At 41.8% G+C, this 15,697-nt stretch overlaps 2 protein-coding genes across 7 annotated transcripts in view; one reads left to right on the top strand and one right to left on the bottom strand.

Moving 5' to 3' along the window:
- BST1 (bone marrow stromal cell antigen 1) overlaps positions 1-2,842 on the bottom strand; it is a 30,381-nt gene extending 27,539 nt beyond the window's left edge. For 2 of the 5 annotated variants that reach the window (XM_030492514.1, XM_030492515.1), the window contains exon 1: positions 2,482-2,842. In XM_030492514.1, the coding sequence (XP_030348374.1) occupies positions 2,482-2,651 (170 nt within the window). In that variant the 5' untranslated portion in view covers positions 2,652-2,842. The remainder of the gene's footprint in view (positions 1-2,481) is intronic. The other 3 variants (XM_030492518.1, XM_030492517.1, XM_030492516.1) reach the window with 2 other exon arrangements.
- A 4,456-nt stretch (positions 2,843-7,298) lies between these two features.
- Positions 7,299-15,697, top strand: part of FBXL5 (F-box and leucine rich repeat protein 5) — a 32,918-nt gene continuing 24,519 nt past the window's right edge. For both annotated transcript variants that reach the window (XM_030491776.1, XM_030491775.1), the window contains exon 1: positions 7,299-7,454. In XM_030491776.1, the coding sequence (XP_030347636.1) occupies positions 7,329-7,454 (126 nt within the window). In that variant the 5' untranslated portion in view covers positions 7,299-7,328. The remainder of the gene's footprint in view (positions 7,455-15,697) is intronic.

Below are 15,697 nucleotides of genomic sequence, written 5' to 3'. Positions count from 1 at the left end.
TTGATCAGTAGTTCCAATGTTTAAATAGCTTTGCTTGATAAAAGGATTTGCACCCTATTTCTGATTTCAAGCTGTTAAACTTTAGCTTCTGATAATTGTATATGTCTCATTCTGCTAAAGAGCTGTCTACTGTAAGCACTCCCTATTCGTGCCAGTACTTGTCAATTATGATCAACTGAACTGTTAACATCTTTCCTGACAATTGAATCTGTCAGTAATTTTCTGGTTAATTCACATATTGCATTTTTTTTTCTTCATGTCTTCTCATCCAGGTTTGAACAGCTTGTACACCAAAAGGATTATTCTGCTCTGTTGCTCAAAATTTCTTAGCTGGCAAAAATACTTTTTGAAACTACAGGGTGGGGAAGGACTGTAGTTCAGGACAATACCTTCCAATCTTAATAGACACTAATAAGTCATATTAGATTTATTTCATACTAGTCAGTCAAAAAAAAAAATGTTTTCAGAACTCCCATTATTTACTGCAAATAAAGAAATATGGGGGAAGTGCACTACAGGAACAGTTGTGTCACTTAACATACTCCTATAAGAAATTAGATTTTCATTCAAATCCCTCACTTCTACATGACTGTAACATTTTGTAAAATGCCTCTCTTAATTGCCATTTTTCATGTTCTGCTTTAAGATAAGGGAAAGTTTTTCTTAAGCTTCTATAGACAACTTTATGTTTTAATTATGCTGCAGCATAAAGGCATGCTAGGCTAGCTTCTCTTCTGTTAGCAAAGGATTTTTAAAAAATTATTCTATTTGCCCATAAATTCAGAAGCAAAACCTACCCAGGTGGCTATGCCTCTGTAACAGCTAGCCTGGGGGTAATTAAGAAACAAACAATGAATAAAAACGATTATAAATAATTAGAATATCTGTTTTGCACCTGTGCAATAAGAAATTACCATTTTGTTTAGATCACACTATTTGCTTATAGACCTAAGGGAAAGAGAAAAGAACACATCATATGAAACTAATTGTGCAGCTCTTCTTTTTATAATGCTATTTTGGGTCTTACTTCAGGAAAACAGTCCTAATGTGCAGCCTGGCTTCAGGCTATTCTGAGAAAGAATATTTTGATGAATGTGTTCAGACTTCTCAATTTTAAAGTTATACCGTGAAAATGTCACAGGAATTAATTAGACCATAAAACAGTCATAAACATAAGACATATAGAAATACTTTTTAAGAACAGTGTATTTACATTTCTAAAAGCCAAAATCAGTTAATGATAAACTTAACATTTCCAGAATAACAATCCCTATGTTGCTTCTTTAATGTATTTGTATTATTAGTCATGTCCTGCTTCACATATAAATGAAGTGACATCTGTTAACTCCAACAGGAACTCCACCTATCTAAAGCCTGCTGCAGACCAGACTTCATATACTTATGCAACTGTTAACTGATCTACGTTTTCATAGGTTATATCATATATTATATTGTAGGTGTGTGGAACTCTATAGTTGAAGTTTACTGGCACCTTTCACTGTAATGTGTTTATAAAATTGCCAAACTCTAATTCTTCAACTGAAATTTTAGTACCGTGTTATTTGCATTAGGATGACTTATTCTTTCATGGGGAACTGAACCAAAATGCTTCTGATAACAGTGTTATTAGGAAGAAACATGCTGGTTTGCCTTTTTTAAAAGCCATTAACCTGCCTTCAGTCCTTTATCTTCCTCTTTTGCAGCAGGAACTGAAAATGGGAGACTGGGGGAAGGAGGTGATATTTGCTGATATTAAGCAACATAATCTAATCCAGTTTAAGACCATGCTTGAATGCTGGAGGAACCCACCCAGGCCACCTCTGCAAATACCTCTTCAAACTATCAGGATAAAATTAAGCAGCAGAAAAAAGAACTGAACTCCAGAAGACTGTCCTTATTAATATTCTCCTTTTTATCAAAGGCCAAACAATGTTAAGGAAAGACAGAAAAAGTGGTCATTTTAGCAAAGTGTGTCACTTATCTCCAGTTCTGTGTAATTAACACAGACAATGAAAGCTCATGTGTAATCATATTTCAGCAGTTGATTACTGCATGATTTTTGAGGTGGATGAGCTAAGTAGTCTCTTTCAGTACTGCAGGATAGCTATAAAGCGTGGTGCTTCCTTCTTACATGACCTGACTGACATACAAGGCATGCAAAGTAAAGCTGGTCTTCCCAGGAGTGCTGCCAGATTTGGTACTTAAGAAATACGATCCTCATTGTTTCTGTGTGTTCTCCTTACAGAACACTGTGACAGTAGAGGGGTAAGAAATGTGAAATAAAAAATTGAAAGATTAAAAATCTTACTTTAATTACACTACTTCTATTAATATGGCATCTGTCAAAGTTCATTTTTTGTTTCCAGATAGTTACATTCATGTTGGCTTCAAGAGGATCACGTTCATGGCTAGGAGTGAAACATGAGGCTTCTGATTAACAACCAGAACATAAAAAATAATACAGAAACAAGGAAAACTTACCCAACAGCAGGATTCACAATTCTAATATAGTCATAGCATCTTCCAATGACAATACTTTCCAGGTTTTGTGTTGTACCTTCACCTTTCCATTTGCTTCTCTGTACTTCTGAGAAGCTGTTCATAAACAGAACAGAGACAAGTAAGAGAGACCAAAAAAGGCTCTTCATCATGAGTTCTTGAGAAATGAAGTTCTTTTTTTTAAAAAAAGAAAAAAAAAGGAGAGTTAAATAATACAATTTACATGGAAACCTGCAGGCTTAACGTTTAATATTTTCAATACTGGCTATAGCTCTTTACACAAAAGACGAAGCTAGATGGAAATCTGAACCTTGCTGGGACTGTCATATAACTGTTTCCTGGAACGATTGCAGCACAGGGATACATCACTTCCTCAAGTCTAACTGTTCCCCACTTAGAAAAACGAGACTTTTAAGGTCATGATATTGCCACCTGCTGATAACTGAGAAGAATTACATTTATTTCAGTAAAGGAAGAAAAATCCTCTTGCCACTTCAGTACTTACGACACCTTAGGTTTGCTCAATACTCATTGCCATGCTACGCCTTTCTCAAACATCATAAGTGCTTGAGAGCAACATGATTTAAAACAGTTTATTTTCATTTCAGAGGGGCTATACATTTTGCATATATTTCTCTAATGGTTGAAAAAATGCCGAAATATGTATCAAGAACAACAACAAAAAAGACACAGATAAAGCAACGATTGCATAAATACCCAAATTCTCAGGTGATCTTCTATCATACAATAGGGGTAACATTTGTCAGCTCATTTTCCACCTCTCCTCTGTATACTGACAGCAACATTTTGGTGTGATGTGTTTTAAGGTCTTCTTCATGAACAAAACCACCTTGCAGGCAGAATCAACCATAACGAGAACTAAAAGGGTTGCCATGCTTCCTGTACGCTGAAGAAATCTCTTCAACTTCTGGTTACTGTTATTCTCCCTCCAGCTTCTTTTTCCTAACTGCCTTGTTAAATCATCAAATGGCATCAGTTAATCTAATTTTCAGTGTAAATACCCTGTGGTATACACTGCTGCAAATACAGCCACACTACTTTTCTCCCTTTTTAAAAAAAAAAAAAATAAAATGTATTTTTTCAACCTTAATTTGTCCATGGACTCACATTTCTGAGGAACATGCTGGTTCCTTTTGTCTTTCTATTAAACGGCCTCCGTGCCTCTGTGAATATATACATCTTTATTATTCATGTACTTATTTATACAGTGTCATGCTTACATTGATGCACTGGTACTCAGCTGATGGATTCTGCTGAAGGCAAAATCTTGCTCATCACTGAGTAAATTGCTGATGATGGGTTTCTCCCATAAATGTAATACAAAGATAACCAGTAGGTTTATTAACTGCAGCGGAGTCTTCAGGAAAGATAGATTTACCCGGAAAAGGGTGTGCTATGTTGTGCTTGATATGGTGGAGAGACATGGTAAATGCTGTACTTTGGTTACTTCTCTGATGCTTTTTCTCCCCACTTCTTTTCCTAACCTCTCTAAAACATGGCCATGCTGGCAGGGCACCAGCATGTTAGTCAAACAGTTTCAAGTTACTGCTTCGGATTCAGGATTAGAGAGTGCAATAATCGACAGAAGTCAATGTTTTTATTATCAACTTTGCTGCAACCAAATTTTGTTCAGTAATTTCTGGGCTAAAAGAAACCAGAGGCATCACTGATGGGATCTTCTGTATAGAACAGGGCAGAAATTGTCACCAAGTTGTCATCAAGACTAAAACTTATGCTTAAATTATATGGTATAAATTGAAAAGACATAAAGATGGATACCAAGTTTTGTATTAGCTTTTCTCCACGGACACACCAGGTGAGGACTCTTCAGCTTCAGAAAGATGTGGGTGCTGCTCAGCGGTGTTCTCCAAAAAAGAGATGACCTGACATAACATCCTAGGGGGAATGGAAAGGAGTCCAACAACTGCTGGGATCTCCATCTCACCCCATCGAGCTCCCTTTCCTCAGTGGCCACTTCTAGAAACACCGCATCAGTCTAGAAGAGCCTCTGATTTGATTCAGTACAGCCATTTTTAATGTGTTCTTAGTTTTGATTTAAATTCTTCATGTGATGGCTAAACTAACACACCTCCAGGGAAATTGTGTAATGGTTTGATAGCCTTGAGCATCAAACCTTTGGTCTGACCTGAACTTGTCTACCTTTAGCTTGTAGTCATTGGATCTTGTGGTATCTTTGTCTGTTACATTAATCATCTACCCTCAGAAATATTCTGACCATGTAAATTCTTGCAGAAAATGACCAAGTCTCCCCTTAAACTTGTCCATGAAAATGTCAGTATTTTAATCCCATTATCAGGCAATTTGTCTTATAGTATTGTACTTTACTGATACAGACTGGCTGTCCCATCTTGCCTCCCAAGCTCTGGCAATTCATGCTGGATGCAGATCACTGTCCCTCACTCCCTACCCCTCTCTCCTAGAAAAGGTTATTGCCCATGAAGGAGAGTCAGCAAAATTGGCAGCATATCTGCTCTGGAAATATTCTAGTTCACAAACTGAATATTAACTCAAACAACCATGAAATTCAGCATATGTTTATCTTCTGCACCCCTGGAAGTTGAGGAACAGACATGTTCTCTCTTGTTATTTCTACTAGATGGGAGTGGTAACTTCCAGCAGAGGAAGGTGCAACAGGTGTGAATGTTAATCCTCTATTACTACTCAGGCATGAATTGCTGGCAGAATAACCCCAATTCTGCATGACTTCATGCTTTTGGCCTAGAAATAAGACCTTGGAACTGCTCATATTGACAAGCTCCTCTGTAAGCAACGAACCTCATCAAACATTATTTCTGTCAGGTTTGTGTCTTTGGTGTGTAATTCTACCTACAGCAGTAACCCAAGGCCCCAGTCGCTCCCTAGTGTGCTATGATACACACTCTGTGCAAGAAACGCACAAGCCCAAAGCTGGAGCTGCGCTTATTAGCCAGGCAGTAAATACAACCCTGAACTGGCTGGCCAGCTGTGCAACACCTCTGCTTTGCCTTTTTCTTCTCTCATGTGTAACCGCTTTTTTTCCCCAAAGTTGTACAAATTTAACCTTCCAAGATTCATACATATTTGCAAATATGACTAAGTAGGCCAGCATGTTCAAAAGTCCTTTGAGGTGGAAAGGATGAATGGAAAAGGAAACACCCAGTACTGTAATTGCTTAAGCTTCATTTCCTTAGATAAAGAGCTAAAAAGATTATTGTGCACAGTGTGATCTAGATAACCCTCATGGTGCGGTCTCTCTTTCTCAATTCACTATCTACTGCTTTTATCAGCAACAATTTCACATTTTATTCCCAAGCATTAGTTCATCAAGGAATACTTGACTAGCAACATATGTGTGCCTTTGCTCGAAATATTTCAATCTGTTTACAATTAATTGCTTACATCTATAAATTGGTGAGCTTTTAGTGCATTTAGTATCTGCAATGTTGATTTTGTACAGTAATAGCTTTCAGTCAGAAAGTCTGCTGCATTTATTACATGCTTGACTGTATGTTTTGGGGACACTTACTACACACTGCCATGCTGGTCAACAGCTTTACTACACTTTGCCTTGTTGGCTGACAGTTACACTTTTTTTTCAAACTGGGTGTAATCTCAATTCTGCTAAGTATTCCTGCTTTTTTAGAAATGTTGCATGGGCAGATGAGTATCAAAGGCTGGTGTTCCTGCTCATCTTAAGACGTTAAAACAAACGCATTAAACTCTGCTTATTCGGCACCAATGAAGAAAAAGTTGGGTACAGATTCCCTGCTGCAGCCAGTTTGGGCCATGTACGTCTGCATAGGATGGTTTGGGTTGGAAAGGACCATAAAGATCATCTAGTTCCATAAGCAGGGACACCTTCCACTAGACCAGGTTGCTCAAAGTCTCGTCCAACCTGGCCTTGAACACTGCCAGGGATGGAGCCTCAAACTGAACCAGGGGAAGTTTAGATTAGGAAAAATTTCTTCACCAACAGGGTGATCAGGTATTGGCTTCCTAGGGAAGTGGTGGAATCACCGTCCCTGGAAGCGTTCAAAAAAGGTGTAGGCAAGACCATCAGTGACATGGTTTAGTGGTGGTCTTGGCAGTGCTGGGGTAATGGTTGGACTTGATGATCTTAAAGGCCTTTTCCAACCTAGCTGATTCTATGATCCACAACTTTACTGTGGGACCTGTTCCAGTGCCTCACCACCCTCGCCGTGAAGAACTTCCCTATTTCATCCCAAAGCCATTACCCTTCATCCTGTCACTACAGGCCGCTGTAAAAAGTCCCTCTCCAGATGTCTGTTAAGCCCCCTTTAGGCATTTCTCTCCCCACTTCCTACACACACCCCCTCGTTACTCCCCATGCGCTCTCACCTCCCTAGTTTACACGAAACGAGCTGTCTTTACTTCCTGTGACGCCTAATACAATGTTTAATCTCTTCCCAAGGCACAAAACCTGCTGCGCTTCGGAGGTGCCGGGTTACCCGGTGGGCCCCAAGCGGCAGCAGCCCGGGAGCCCTTCCCGCGGCTCTGGTCACCCTCTCCCCACCGCACGCACTTCACAGGGCCGGGGCTGGTCGATGCTGCCCGCGGAGCACCCGCGGAGCCCCGAACCAGCCCAGCCCCGGCCCCGGCCCCCGCCCCAGCCCCGGCCCCGGCCCCGGCTCCGCCACCCAGCGGCCACCCAGCGGCCGCCCAGCGGCCGCCCAGCGGCCGCCCCCCGCCCGCCACCGCCTGTCCGCCCGCCCGCCGCGGGAAGGGGCGGTGCCAGCCGCGCATGCGCGGTGCGGCGGGGCGCTCCGGGCGGCGCATGCGCGGTGCGGATGTTAGCGCCGCCGTTAGCGCCGCGGCTCTATGGGGAGAACATGGCTCCTTTCCCGGAGGAGGTGGATGTTTTCTCGGCTCCGCACTGGCGGATGAAGCAGCTCGTGGGGCTCTACTGCGACAAGGTAGCGATGGGGGCGGCCTCCGCCCCGCGGCCCTGAGTCGGGAGGGAGGATTTCGGTAGTGCGCAGCTGTCAGCGCCCCGGCCCCGCCGGCAACTTCTCCTCAGCGCTGCGGCGGGGCTCCGGGCGCCCTGGCCCTTCCCGCCGCGGGCAGCGGGGCTGTCGGTGCCGCTTTCCCCGCCGCGCCCCGCTCGGCCCCTTCGCAGCCCGGCTCCCGTCGCCCCCCGTGCCCCAGCGGCTGCGCGCCGGCCACGGCGGGGTGTCCCGTTCTGCTCGGCGGGGACCACGCCTTCTGGCCGGGCCGCGGGGCAGGGGGGCCGGCATCACCCCCCGGGACTTGCAGCCCAGGCGCCGGCCGCGGCGCAGCGGCCGTCCCTGTGGTGAAGGGGGCGGGGGGGGGAGCAGGCGGTGAGCCCCGCCGGTTCTCGTTGGTTAACCGGTGCCAGCCACCAGTGCTGCGCGTAGTGCTCGCTAGCGGGCTGCAAGCCGCTGTGCTCGCGTTTATCTGCGCAGCGATTAATTGGCGAGTAGCTTAAAGATACCTTAGGTAGGGTTTTTTAATTTTAAATACATGTAACTTTACTCGTGGACAAAAGTTAATTTTTATTCTTGCATCAGGGTATGTAGTAATAAAGGCTGATGTGTCACCTGAAAGGCAAACTTTGCTGCAGCAGCTTTGAGTGTAATGGAAGGGTTTCAGGCAAATACTTCAGAGCCAGTACTCGTACTGAAAGCGGTAGTGCCTCCCATCTCTGGGCATAAATGGCTGTTTGGAGATCCAGATTGGCTAACAGACATTTAAAAGGAGGGTGAAGTTACATGAGAGACAGTATAATAGCTTACTGCTGCCAGCAGGATGGGGAGTTCACGCTTCCTTCCCCTGTTTTCTACATGCCACCTTGTACTGCTCTGGGGCTCACCAGCTCCCTTCGTATAAGCCTGTTCAATTTGCTAATCGGGTAAAGAAAATGTGGGTTGTTTTTTTGCTGGGTTAGGTAACTGAACAGGCTGGGCAGAGGGGCTGGAAGGGGAGAAGGTTAGAACTTGTGTAATTTCTATTTACCTTCTATCTGAGTGCTTTCGCAGTTTATTTTTAATCTATGGTAGCATGAAAACTTGTGATATCTTAACAGAGTGGATTCTATGTGAAGGGAAACAAACACCTGGGACTCTCTACCTCCTGACCCCCAGCAGCAGTATTAGCATGTTGCTGACAGCAGCTGAACAGGTTTTGTTTGAACCTCCAGATACCGTAATCATTTTGATTTTGTTCCTAGGGAGGCATTTCTGTCGCTTTTGAGCCTCCCATGAAGTTCTGACCAAATTTACCATGACTTGATAAAAGTAAAACTGCTTGGGCAGGAATGATTGTTTTTCCTAAATATTGGCAAGTTTGATTAAAACTACGTGGTTTGCAATAAGTATAATACTTCATTTTCTCAGAATTTTTATACAGGGGTTTGCTTGTTTCCTTCTTCTTTTGAAGAAGTGCAAGCAGGAATGAATGAATACTTTAGAAAAAGTGCCAGTCTTCCATCCTGTAACCCTCTTTCAGAACTTGGAGACTGTGCTTGTGCTGTGACCTTTGTATTAGAGTAATGCTAGCTTTGCATCAGAAAAACCTCTGAACTGTGTTTGACTTTCCTTCTTGTGTGATTGAGATGTTGTAATTAGATAAGACTGTAGTTCTGCTTACACAGCAATTATAATCTCTAAAGCCATTCTCTATATAAATTTAGCTCGTCCTTGAGAGGTCTTTAATTTTGTGAATTACGCGTTATCTGCTGTTCCTCATGATCCCTGTACACTGAAATAGCTGTCTGTTAGTGGCTGAATTTAGTATATTTCACCAAATATTAGTGAGGGTGGCACGAGTGCATCCATGCTTTGCTTTTCAGGGGAACAGCTATAATGTTACTGATGGGTTAAGTGTGTGGGTACTTAAATAATCCTTTAGGACAGAGAGAGACACTGTTTATTTTGTTCTTCCAGGACTTGCTGTGAGATAGAACAGTGAATCAGACGTTTAAGATGTTTGGTGCATTAGGAAAGTTACCCTACTTTTTTAACTGTTGCTAGCAGAGATCTCACTGTATGTTTGCTGTATTCGTAAATGGTGTTTTTGCCCGTGTTGTACATGGTTCCCTGGACTTGGATAGTAACTAAAATTCTGTTTAGTAAGGAAAGAAACCCACAATGTTATCAAATCTGTCACCTACTCTTAAGTAGATTCTTTAAGTCCTCAGAGATTATACCCCCTGTAGGTAGTGGGGTGCTACAGCAGTCTTTATAGTTGAAATGCTTTTCCTAATGCCTGATGTCATCTTTGCTACAAATAGAGCAGGTTCTGTTTTCCTATCTCTAGCGAACTGCTCTTCGTTTTCAGGCAGATCTTGTGCCGATTGGCAGATTGTAGCTGTGTCCTCAGTCTTAGTTACCTGTCTTCTGGCCTGAGCAAACTGATTCATTCTGCTTCATCACGTAGGTCATGCTTGCTGTACCTCAGTGTACTTGTTGCTTTTGTCAGGACAGAGCTGCCGTTCTGTAACAGTTTAAGCTATCTGACCGCTGCTGTTATGACTGCGTGCCTTTCTTGCTCCCATCAGCACTTGAAGTGACTCACAAAGGCTCTAAGCAGGCAAAACCCATTTCCACCCCCTCACCCCCCCCCACCCCCCTCCCCGAGGCATGGTGGTTTTTCTGCTGATGTAGTGTTGCCAGAAAGCGCTGGTCAGTTGAGCACTGAAGCCAATGTGAGGCAGAGGGTGGGACCGTGACAGCCAGCAAATAGATTGGCTTAAGCTACTGTGAAACCTTAGTCTAATTATGTCAATGTTTTCCTGAAATCTGTTGTGCAAAATGGGAAACTGCTGGTGTTGAGTAGAGCAGATGTGTTTTGGATGCGTTATTTGTGTTATTCTGCAATCTTTTTTAACAGCAGAATGCTCTCCTTGTGCTTCTTTATAATCCCATGCTTCTCTGAGGACTGATACGCAAATTTCCTTTCATATTTGTCACTAGACTTCTATCCTGTATGTAGAAGCATGCAATTCTCCAAGTCAGCATGTCGATGTCCAATAGAGACTGTTTCTGTTGTCGCATTACGATCTCGTGTACCGCTTGTATATAACCAACTTTCCTGCTTTCCCAGCTGTGGCTGAAAAGTATCATATCTGTCATGAGGCAGCACAGATTTCGACTGATCATGTGTGGAAAATGCCATTGTGGTTTGGCTGGAAACAGTGGTAGCTAAGGCTTGAGAGCACCATTTGCAAGTGCTTGAGCCACCTTGTGATTTCCTGTGGACTGTGTTAGTTTGCTCTAAGGCAAAACAGTATCAAAAACCTTGGAGAAAGCATGATCTGTAACATAAATCATCTTCCTCTTAAGTAGTTCAGTTATCAAAAGGAAATCAGATTCTTTCTTCTAAACAAATCTGTACTGGCTGATTGTTGCTTCATTAGCTTTGAGATCAGGGCTAAAGTAGTAGACGTTGCACTGTGATTAAATTTTGGCTGGGCCTGCCACAGAGGCAAGACAGTTGGTATTGCTCTATGGGATTTCAAACTTCCTGCTGTCTTGTGGAGTTACTGCACCTGAAGAATATATTTTCAAATCTGGGATTGCCCAGCAAATTTAGGCTGCGTTAGAAAATGAATAGGAGAAATAATTGTGCTTTAAATGCTGTAATGCAGTTATTGGTGATTGATAGCTTGTTCTCATGTCTTTTTGTCTGCTTCTCAAAACTAGTGAGAGACTTCATACTGTGACTGGGTGGATCTATCGACTGGCAGCTGCTGGAAGGGTTAATTGTTGATGATATCCTCTGTGCTTGTCTGGCCCCTTGATGAGCTGCTACTTCATTGGGTGCACTGAACCGAAAGGAGATTCAGTAAAACCGGCTCAGTAAGAGGTCAAACAAGCTCCAGAACCAGGTTGACAGTATTGGAGGAGGGAACAGGACTAACCGTTGCCCAAATAAACAGCAGCTTGAATAGCTCACCTTTATTGTGAAACCTTCAGGTGTTTGACCAAAACCAACTAAGATTCTCCTCCTATTTGCCTGACTTTGGTCTTCTATGATCTTGCCTTTCTACAAAAGATCTCTGCAGTTATTTTTCATGGTTCAGTAATCATTTTGGCTAGTTATTCCAGGAAATTCAGATCAATTTTGTCATGTTCTGCTGACTCAAATGCATTGAACTTGTATAAATATTTAACGAGTATTTTTCTTTTCTAGCCTACACTTCTGACTCCTTGTTAAAAATTGCCATAAATATTTTTCCAATTAATTTCCTCATGAAGATTTGAGCAAAGACATTTAATTTTGCTGTTGTCATCTCTGCCTTTCCTGTTAAATAGTTGACTCAAAGTATCCCTTTTCTTCTCTTACCTAAGTATATATAGGCTTTTTTGCTGTTTTTCTGTGTCCTCCTTTGAAATCTAAATGCTGTTGTGTTCTACTTGCCTGCAGTGAGAAGTTCTTGGTTATTTTTGTAGGATTCTTTTCAAAACTTCTATAAAGCTAAAAAGTGCCTCTCAGAGGTTTCTTTTGATTACTTGCACTTCTCTTTAACCTTTGTGTTTATTTCAGTATTGTCCTTCAGTTGTTTCTCTTCCTTGCAAGCTTTGGCCTCTGCTGAAGAGAGTGAATTGTTTTCATGTGTTAAATTTGTGATGATCTTAGAATAAGGATATTGCAGATGAAAAATTTTAGGATTGAGAGATACTCCTGAATTAAGTTGAGCTGAGCAGAAAATTATACGGTGACGTTATGATTATACTTTTTTTTTTTTTTTGGCAGCAAGGGGGAGTGAAATCTGAAAAACTAGACAAATTATCAACATTCTGACTTTGTATTTCCCAGTCAAGTATTTTTCACTTGGTGTCGTTGAGAACAGAGACTGTTCCATGAAGATAGGTCTCTGTCTGTTTCTAATCAACAAATGTTAGTAAAGCTTTCGTTTTACTTCTGAAATCCCTTCTCAGTATTCTGGTACACTGCCATTCATATTCCACTGCTGCTTCAAATATGTGTGTGTTGAGTTAGAAATTCATAGTATTTGGTTATTACCAATTAGCATTTCGTAGCATTGAGCACTTGCCTTCACCTATGTTTAGACTGAATAAACACTACTTAACTGTTAGTAAGCCTGCAAACGATGGGCTACACTATCACTGCAGGCAGAAGACGGAAGGGAATTCCTTCCTCCTCATTAACATCCAGAGATAGGTGAGCAATTTGCTGTCTGTTCCTCTGACTCTTTCATCAGAGACTCTACCAGTCAACTTTCCATTTTAGCTTCTGAATGCTGAATAGTTCAGTAACTTCTTGCTATACCTATTGGGAAATGACAGCTATGAGTTCATTTTGCATGAAGAAGAATATGTTGAAGGTGAATCTGGAAGTGACAATGTGTTTTAAATATCTACTTTTTAAAGCAAATGCATTTTAAGTAAAGTACCAAAGGAGGTCTGAAGTGTGGGCCAACAGTGATAAAACATGTTTGGAGTTTAAGTGAAGCTCCTGTGAAGCTCTTCAGACCTGCATAGCAGTTTGAATCCTTATTTTAAAGACACATCTAGTTCTTCTTGTCACCTCAAACCTTCTAAGCATTTATTTTTTGTCTAATAAACACCTATTTTTTTTCTTACCTCTCAGATGCTTTGCCCTTTTGTGTCTGTTTTTTTACCTTCATAAGAAAAATCTGAGAATATTTTCTTCTGCCTGAAGTTTTTTTCCAAGTAATTCCTTAGCACCTATTTTTGCCATCAGATTGTAGGAAGAAAAGGTTTTCTGTTCACTCTTTGCATGTTGCTCTGATCTTTTGTCCTCTCTTCCAGCCTGCTCTGGAAAGCAGTAATAATGTGCCTTTGCCCTTCTCTGCTTTGAGCAACAGCAATGTATTCTCTCCTACTCTGTGGCACAAAAGAAAACAGAGAAACTGATGCCGTCTAAAAAAGCCAGAGACTGTAGTTGGTGTGTATCAGTTTGTACAGGTTTTGTGCAGCTATCCTAGCATGTGCTGTAGCTGATTAAACAGAGTGTAAGTTGTAATTCTTGAGATACTTAGCTTTTTATTTGTTTTTGCAGTTAGTGCTCAAGATGGATTAAGGTGGAATGATGATTTTTTTCAAGTGTCCACCTTTTATTGTGTTAGAAAATTGCAGTGGCTGGTGCAGAAGGGCAAAGAATTTTGCTATGTTTGTAGTTTGAGGTACTGCACTGGGAAAATGGAGAGGAGCCTTGAGGCTGCTATTATTTTGCTACTGGGACTTTAGATATGTCCTGATGGAAGGCCAAAAGGCGAGGTCTTAGCAGGAATCTATCTCTTTGAGGATACAAGACAGGAAGGAAGTCTTCTACTGCATCTAGAATGCATATGAGAAATGCTGTGATACAGATAACTAAGTAACAGCATCATTGCAAGTGTTCATTATGCTTTCATTTGAGGCCCTTGTATTTCATATCCTTACCAGATTTTTCTTTAATGATTTTTGGGTTCATCTCTGCAGGCCTGGTGGCAGCCTATGTCCCTTCATCCCTGGTAGACTTCTGCTTGTGGAAACCTCACGGTGGAGGAGGCTTAGCTGATTTTAGCAGTGCTTTCCGAACTGCGCTTTCTGCTGCGGTCCCCAGGAAGGTCCAACACTGTAACAGTTGCATCACTGAAAATCTTGGTGCAGTCAGTCCTGTATTTTTATCTCTTTGTGAAAAGCCTTTCATGATTCAAAACCTGTTCTACAGGTGTTCATTAGACAAATTGACTGTGTATATAGTGCAAGAGAGTGATATGAAAGAGTCCGATAAAAATACAAGTTTGTTTCCACCTCCACTGTGCTCTTATGCTTGGCATTTATCAGCTTGACTTTAGCCTTTCAATATATAGAATACAAGATTTTACCTGCCCTGTTGCTCTTTGAAAAACAAAATAGTTTTGTTTGCCTTAATCTTTGAGCTAATAGTGTTGTTTATTTGGGTTTTTTGTGTGTGCTTTTTAAGGCTACGTGAAGATTTTAGTTAAGCTGCAACCAGCCGACGAGATTACATAGAGGACAGGATTATATAGAGGAGAGGACAGACAGATGGGCATTTGAAAGTTTTGGATTTCTTGTTGAGTTCTGCCAGATCTTGTCCTGCCTGCCTTACCGATTACTATTATTTTGGATTGACCCACAGCCAAGAAAAGCGCCCAGGGCAGAAAACCTGTATTACTCCTCTGATTTAAGGCTTCATACATCCAAACAGCTGGAGTGTGAAGTAATTTAGCTAATTCTCTTACTGTTCACTTCATGTACCTCTACATAAAGAGTAAGTGAAGGAACAGGTGATCCTGAGAACAGTCATCCTTTTGCCAGGCTGTGTCAGCACTATGGTTATTCTTGGGGACCATATACATTGAAATTCTTGTGCATTACTAAATAGGACACTGCATGTAAGTGGGTGTCACTGTGGGCTGGCTGTCAGACTGGTGCGCTGACCAGGTGAGGAATGAACCCACTGAAAAGGCACAACTTCTTACACGATCAGTTCACTAAACAGGTTCATCATGTAGCTGCATGATTGTGAGAGGGTATTGCAGGGAAGCGGTAGGAATGTACAGCTGGAAGCAGCGGCAGGACGGCTGCTTCTGGCTGTTTCCTCCTCCACCCCTTAATTTACAGCAGATTAATGTGAAACTGCATGCTCTTGGTGTTGACACAGGCACACCGTACGGTCTTTGTCCCTCAGTTTTCTTGCTCATAAAACTGCCATAATAACTCTGCAGAGTCCAAGTTCCTGTCCTTTGAATTACAGTGCTATTGCATATGTGAAGTGATAATACCTAAAAATGTAAGAGGAAGAAGTTGTAGCTGACTAGTAATGCCATGCTGCCTTTTTTCTTAGTTCTTCCTGGTGCTATTCTAGTCTAAAAATGTTAGGTTTGGGTTTGTTCTTTTTTTAATCAAAGTGGTCTGCCAGCTCCATAATGAAAAAGATTTTACTATTTTTTTAATGAGTTTAAAATCTGCTGTTTTAACTAGTGGTAGAAGTCTGGTCTGCATTGGTCATTAGGAATACTGTATTGCACCTCCAGTGGCAGTTGGCTGTCTGTATAGGTCTTAATGAGCTCAGTGGTTACCCATGGAAAGCAGAAGATCTGGGTATGACCTGTACTTGTGATATATGAAAAAGAAAAGTTGCCTTCAAGTTTTTTTAGATTCCAGACTTAATTTTTAGGGTTAGTGGTTGTTCAGAAGTTACA

This window comes from Strigops habroptila, chromosome 7 (genome assembly GCF_004027225.2).
Source record: "Strigops habroptila isolate Jane chromosome 7, bStrHab1.2.pri, whole genome shotgun sequence".
NCBI classification, from domain to species: domain Eukaryota; kingdom Metazoa; phylum Chordata; class Aves; order Psittaciformes; family Psittacidae; genus Strigops; species Strigops habroptila.
Note: the sequence above shows the minus strand (reverse complement) of the source record. Positions and strands in the feature narration are given on the sequence as shown.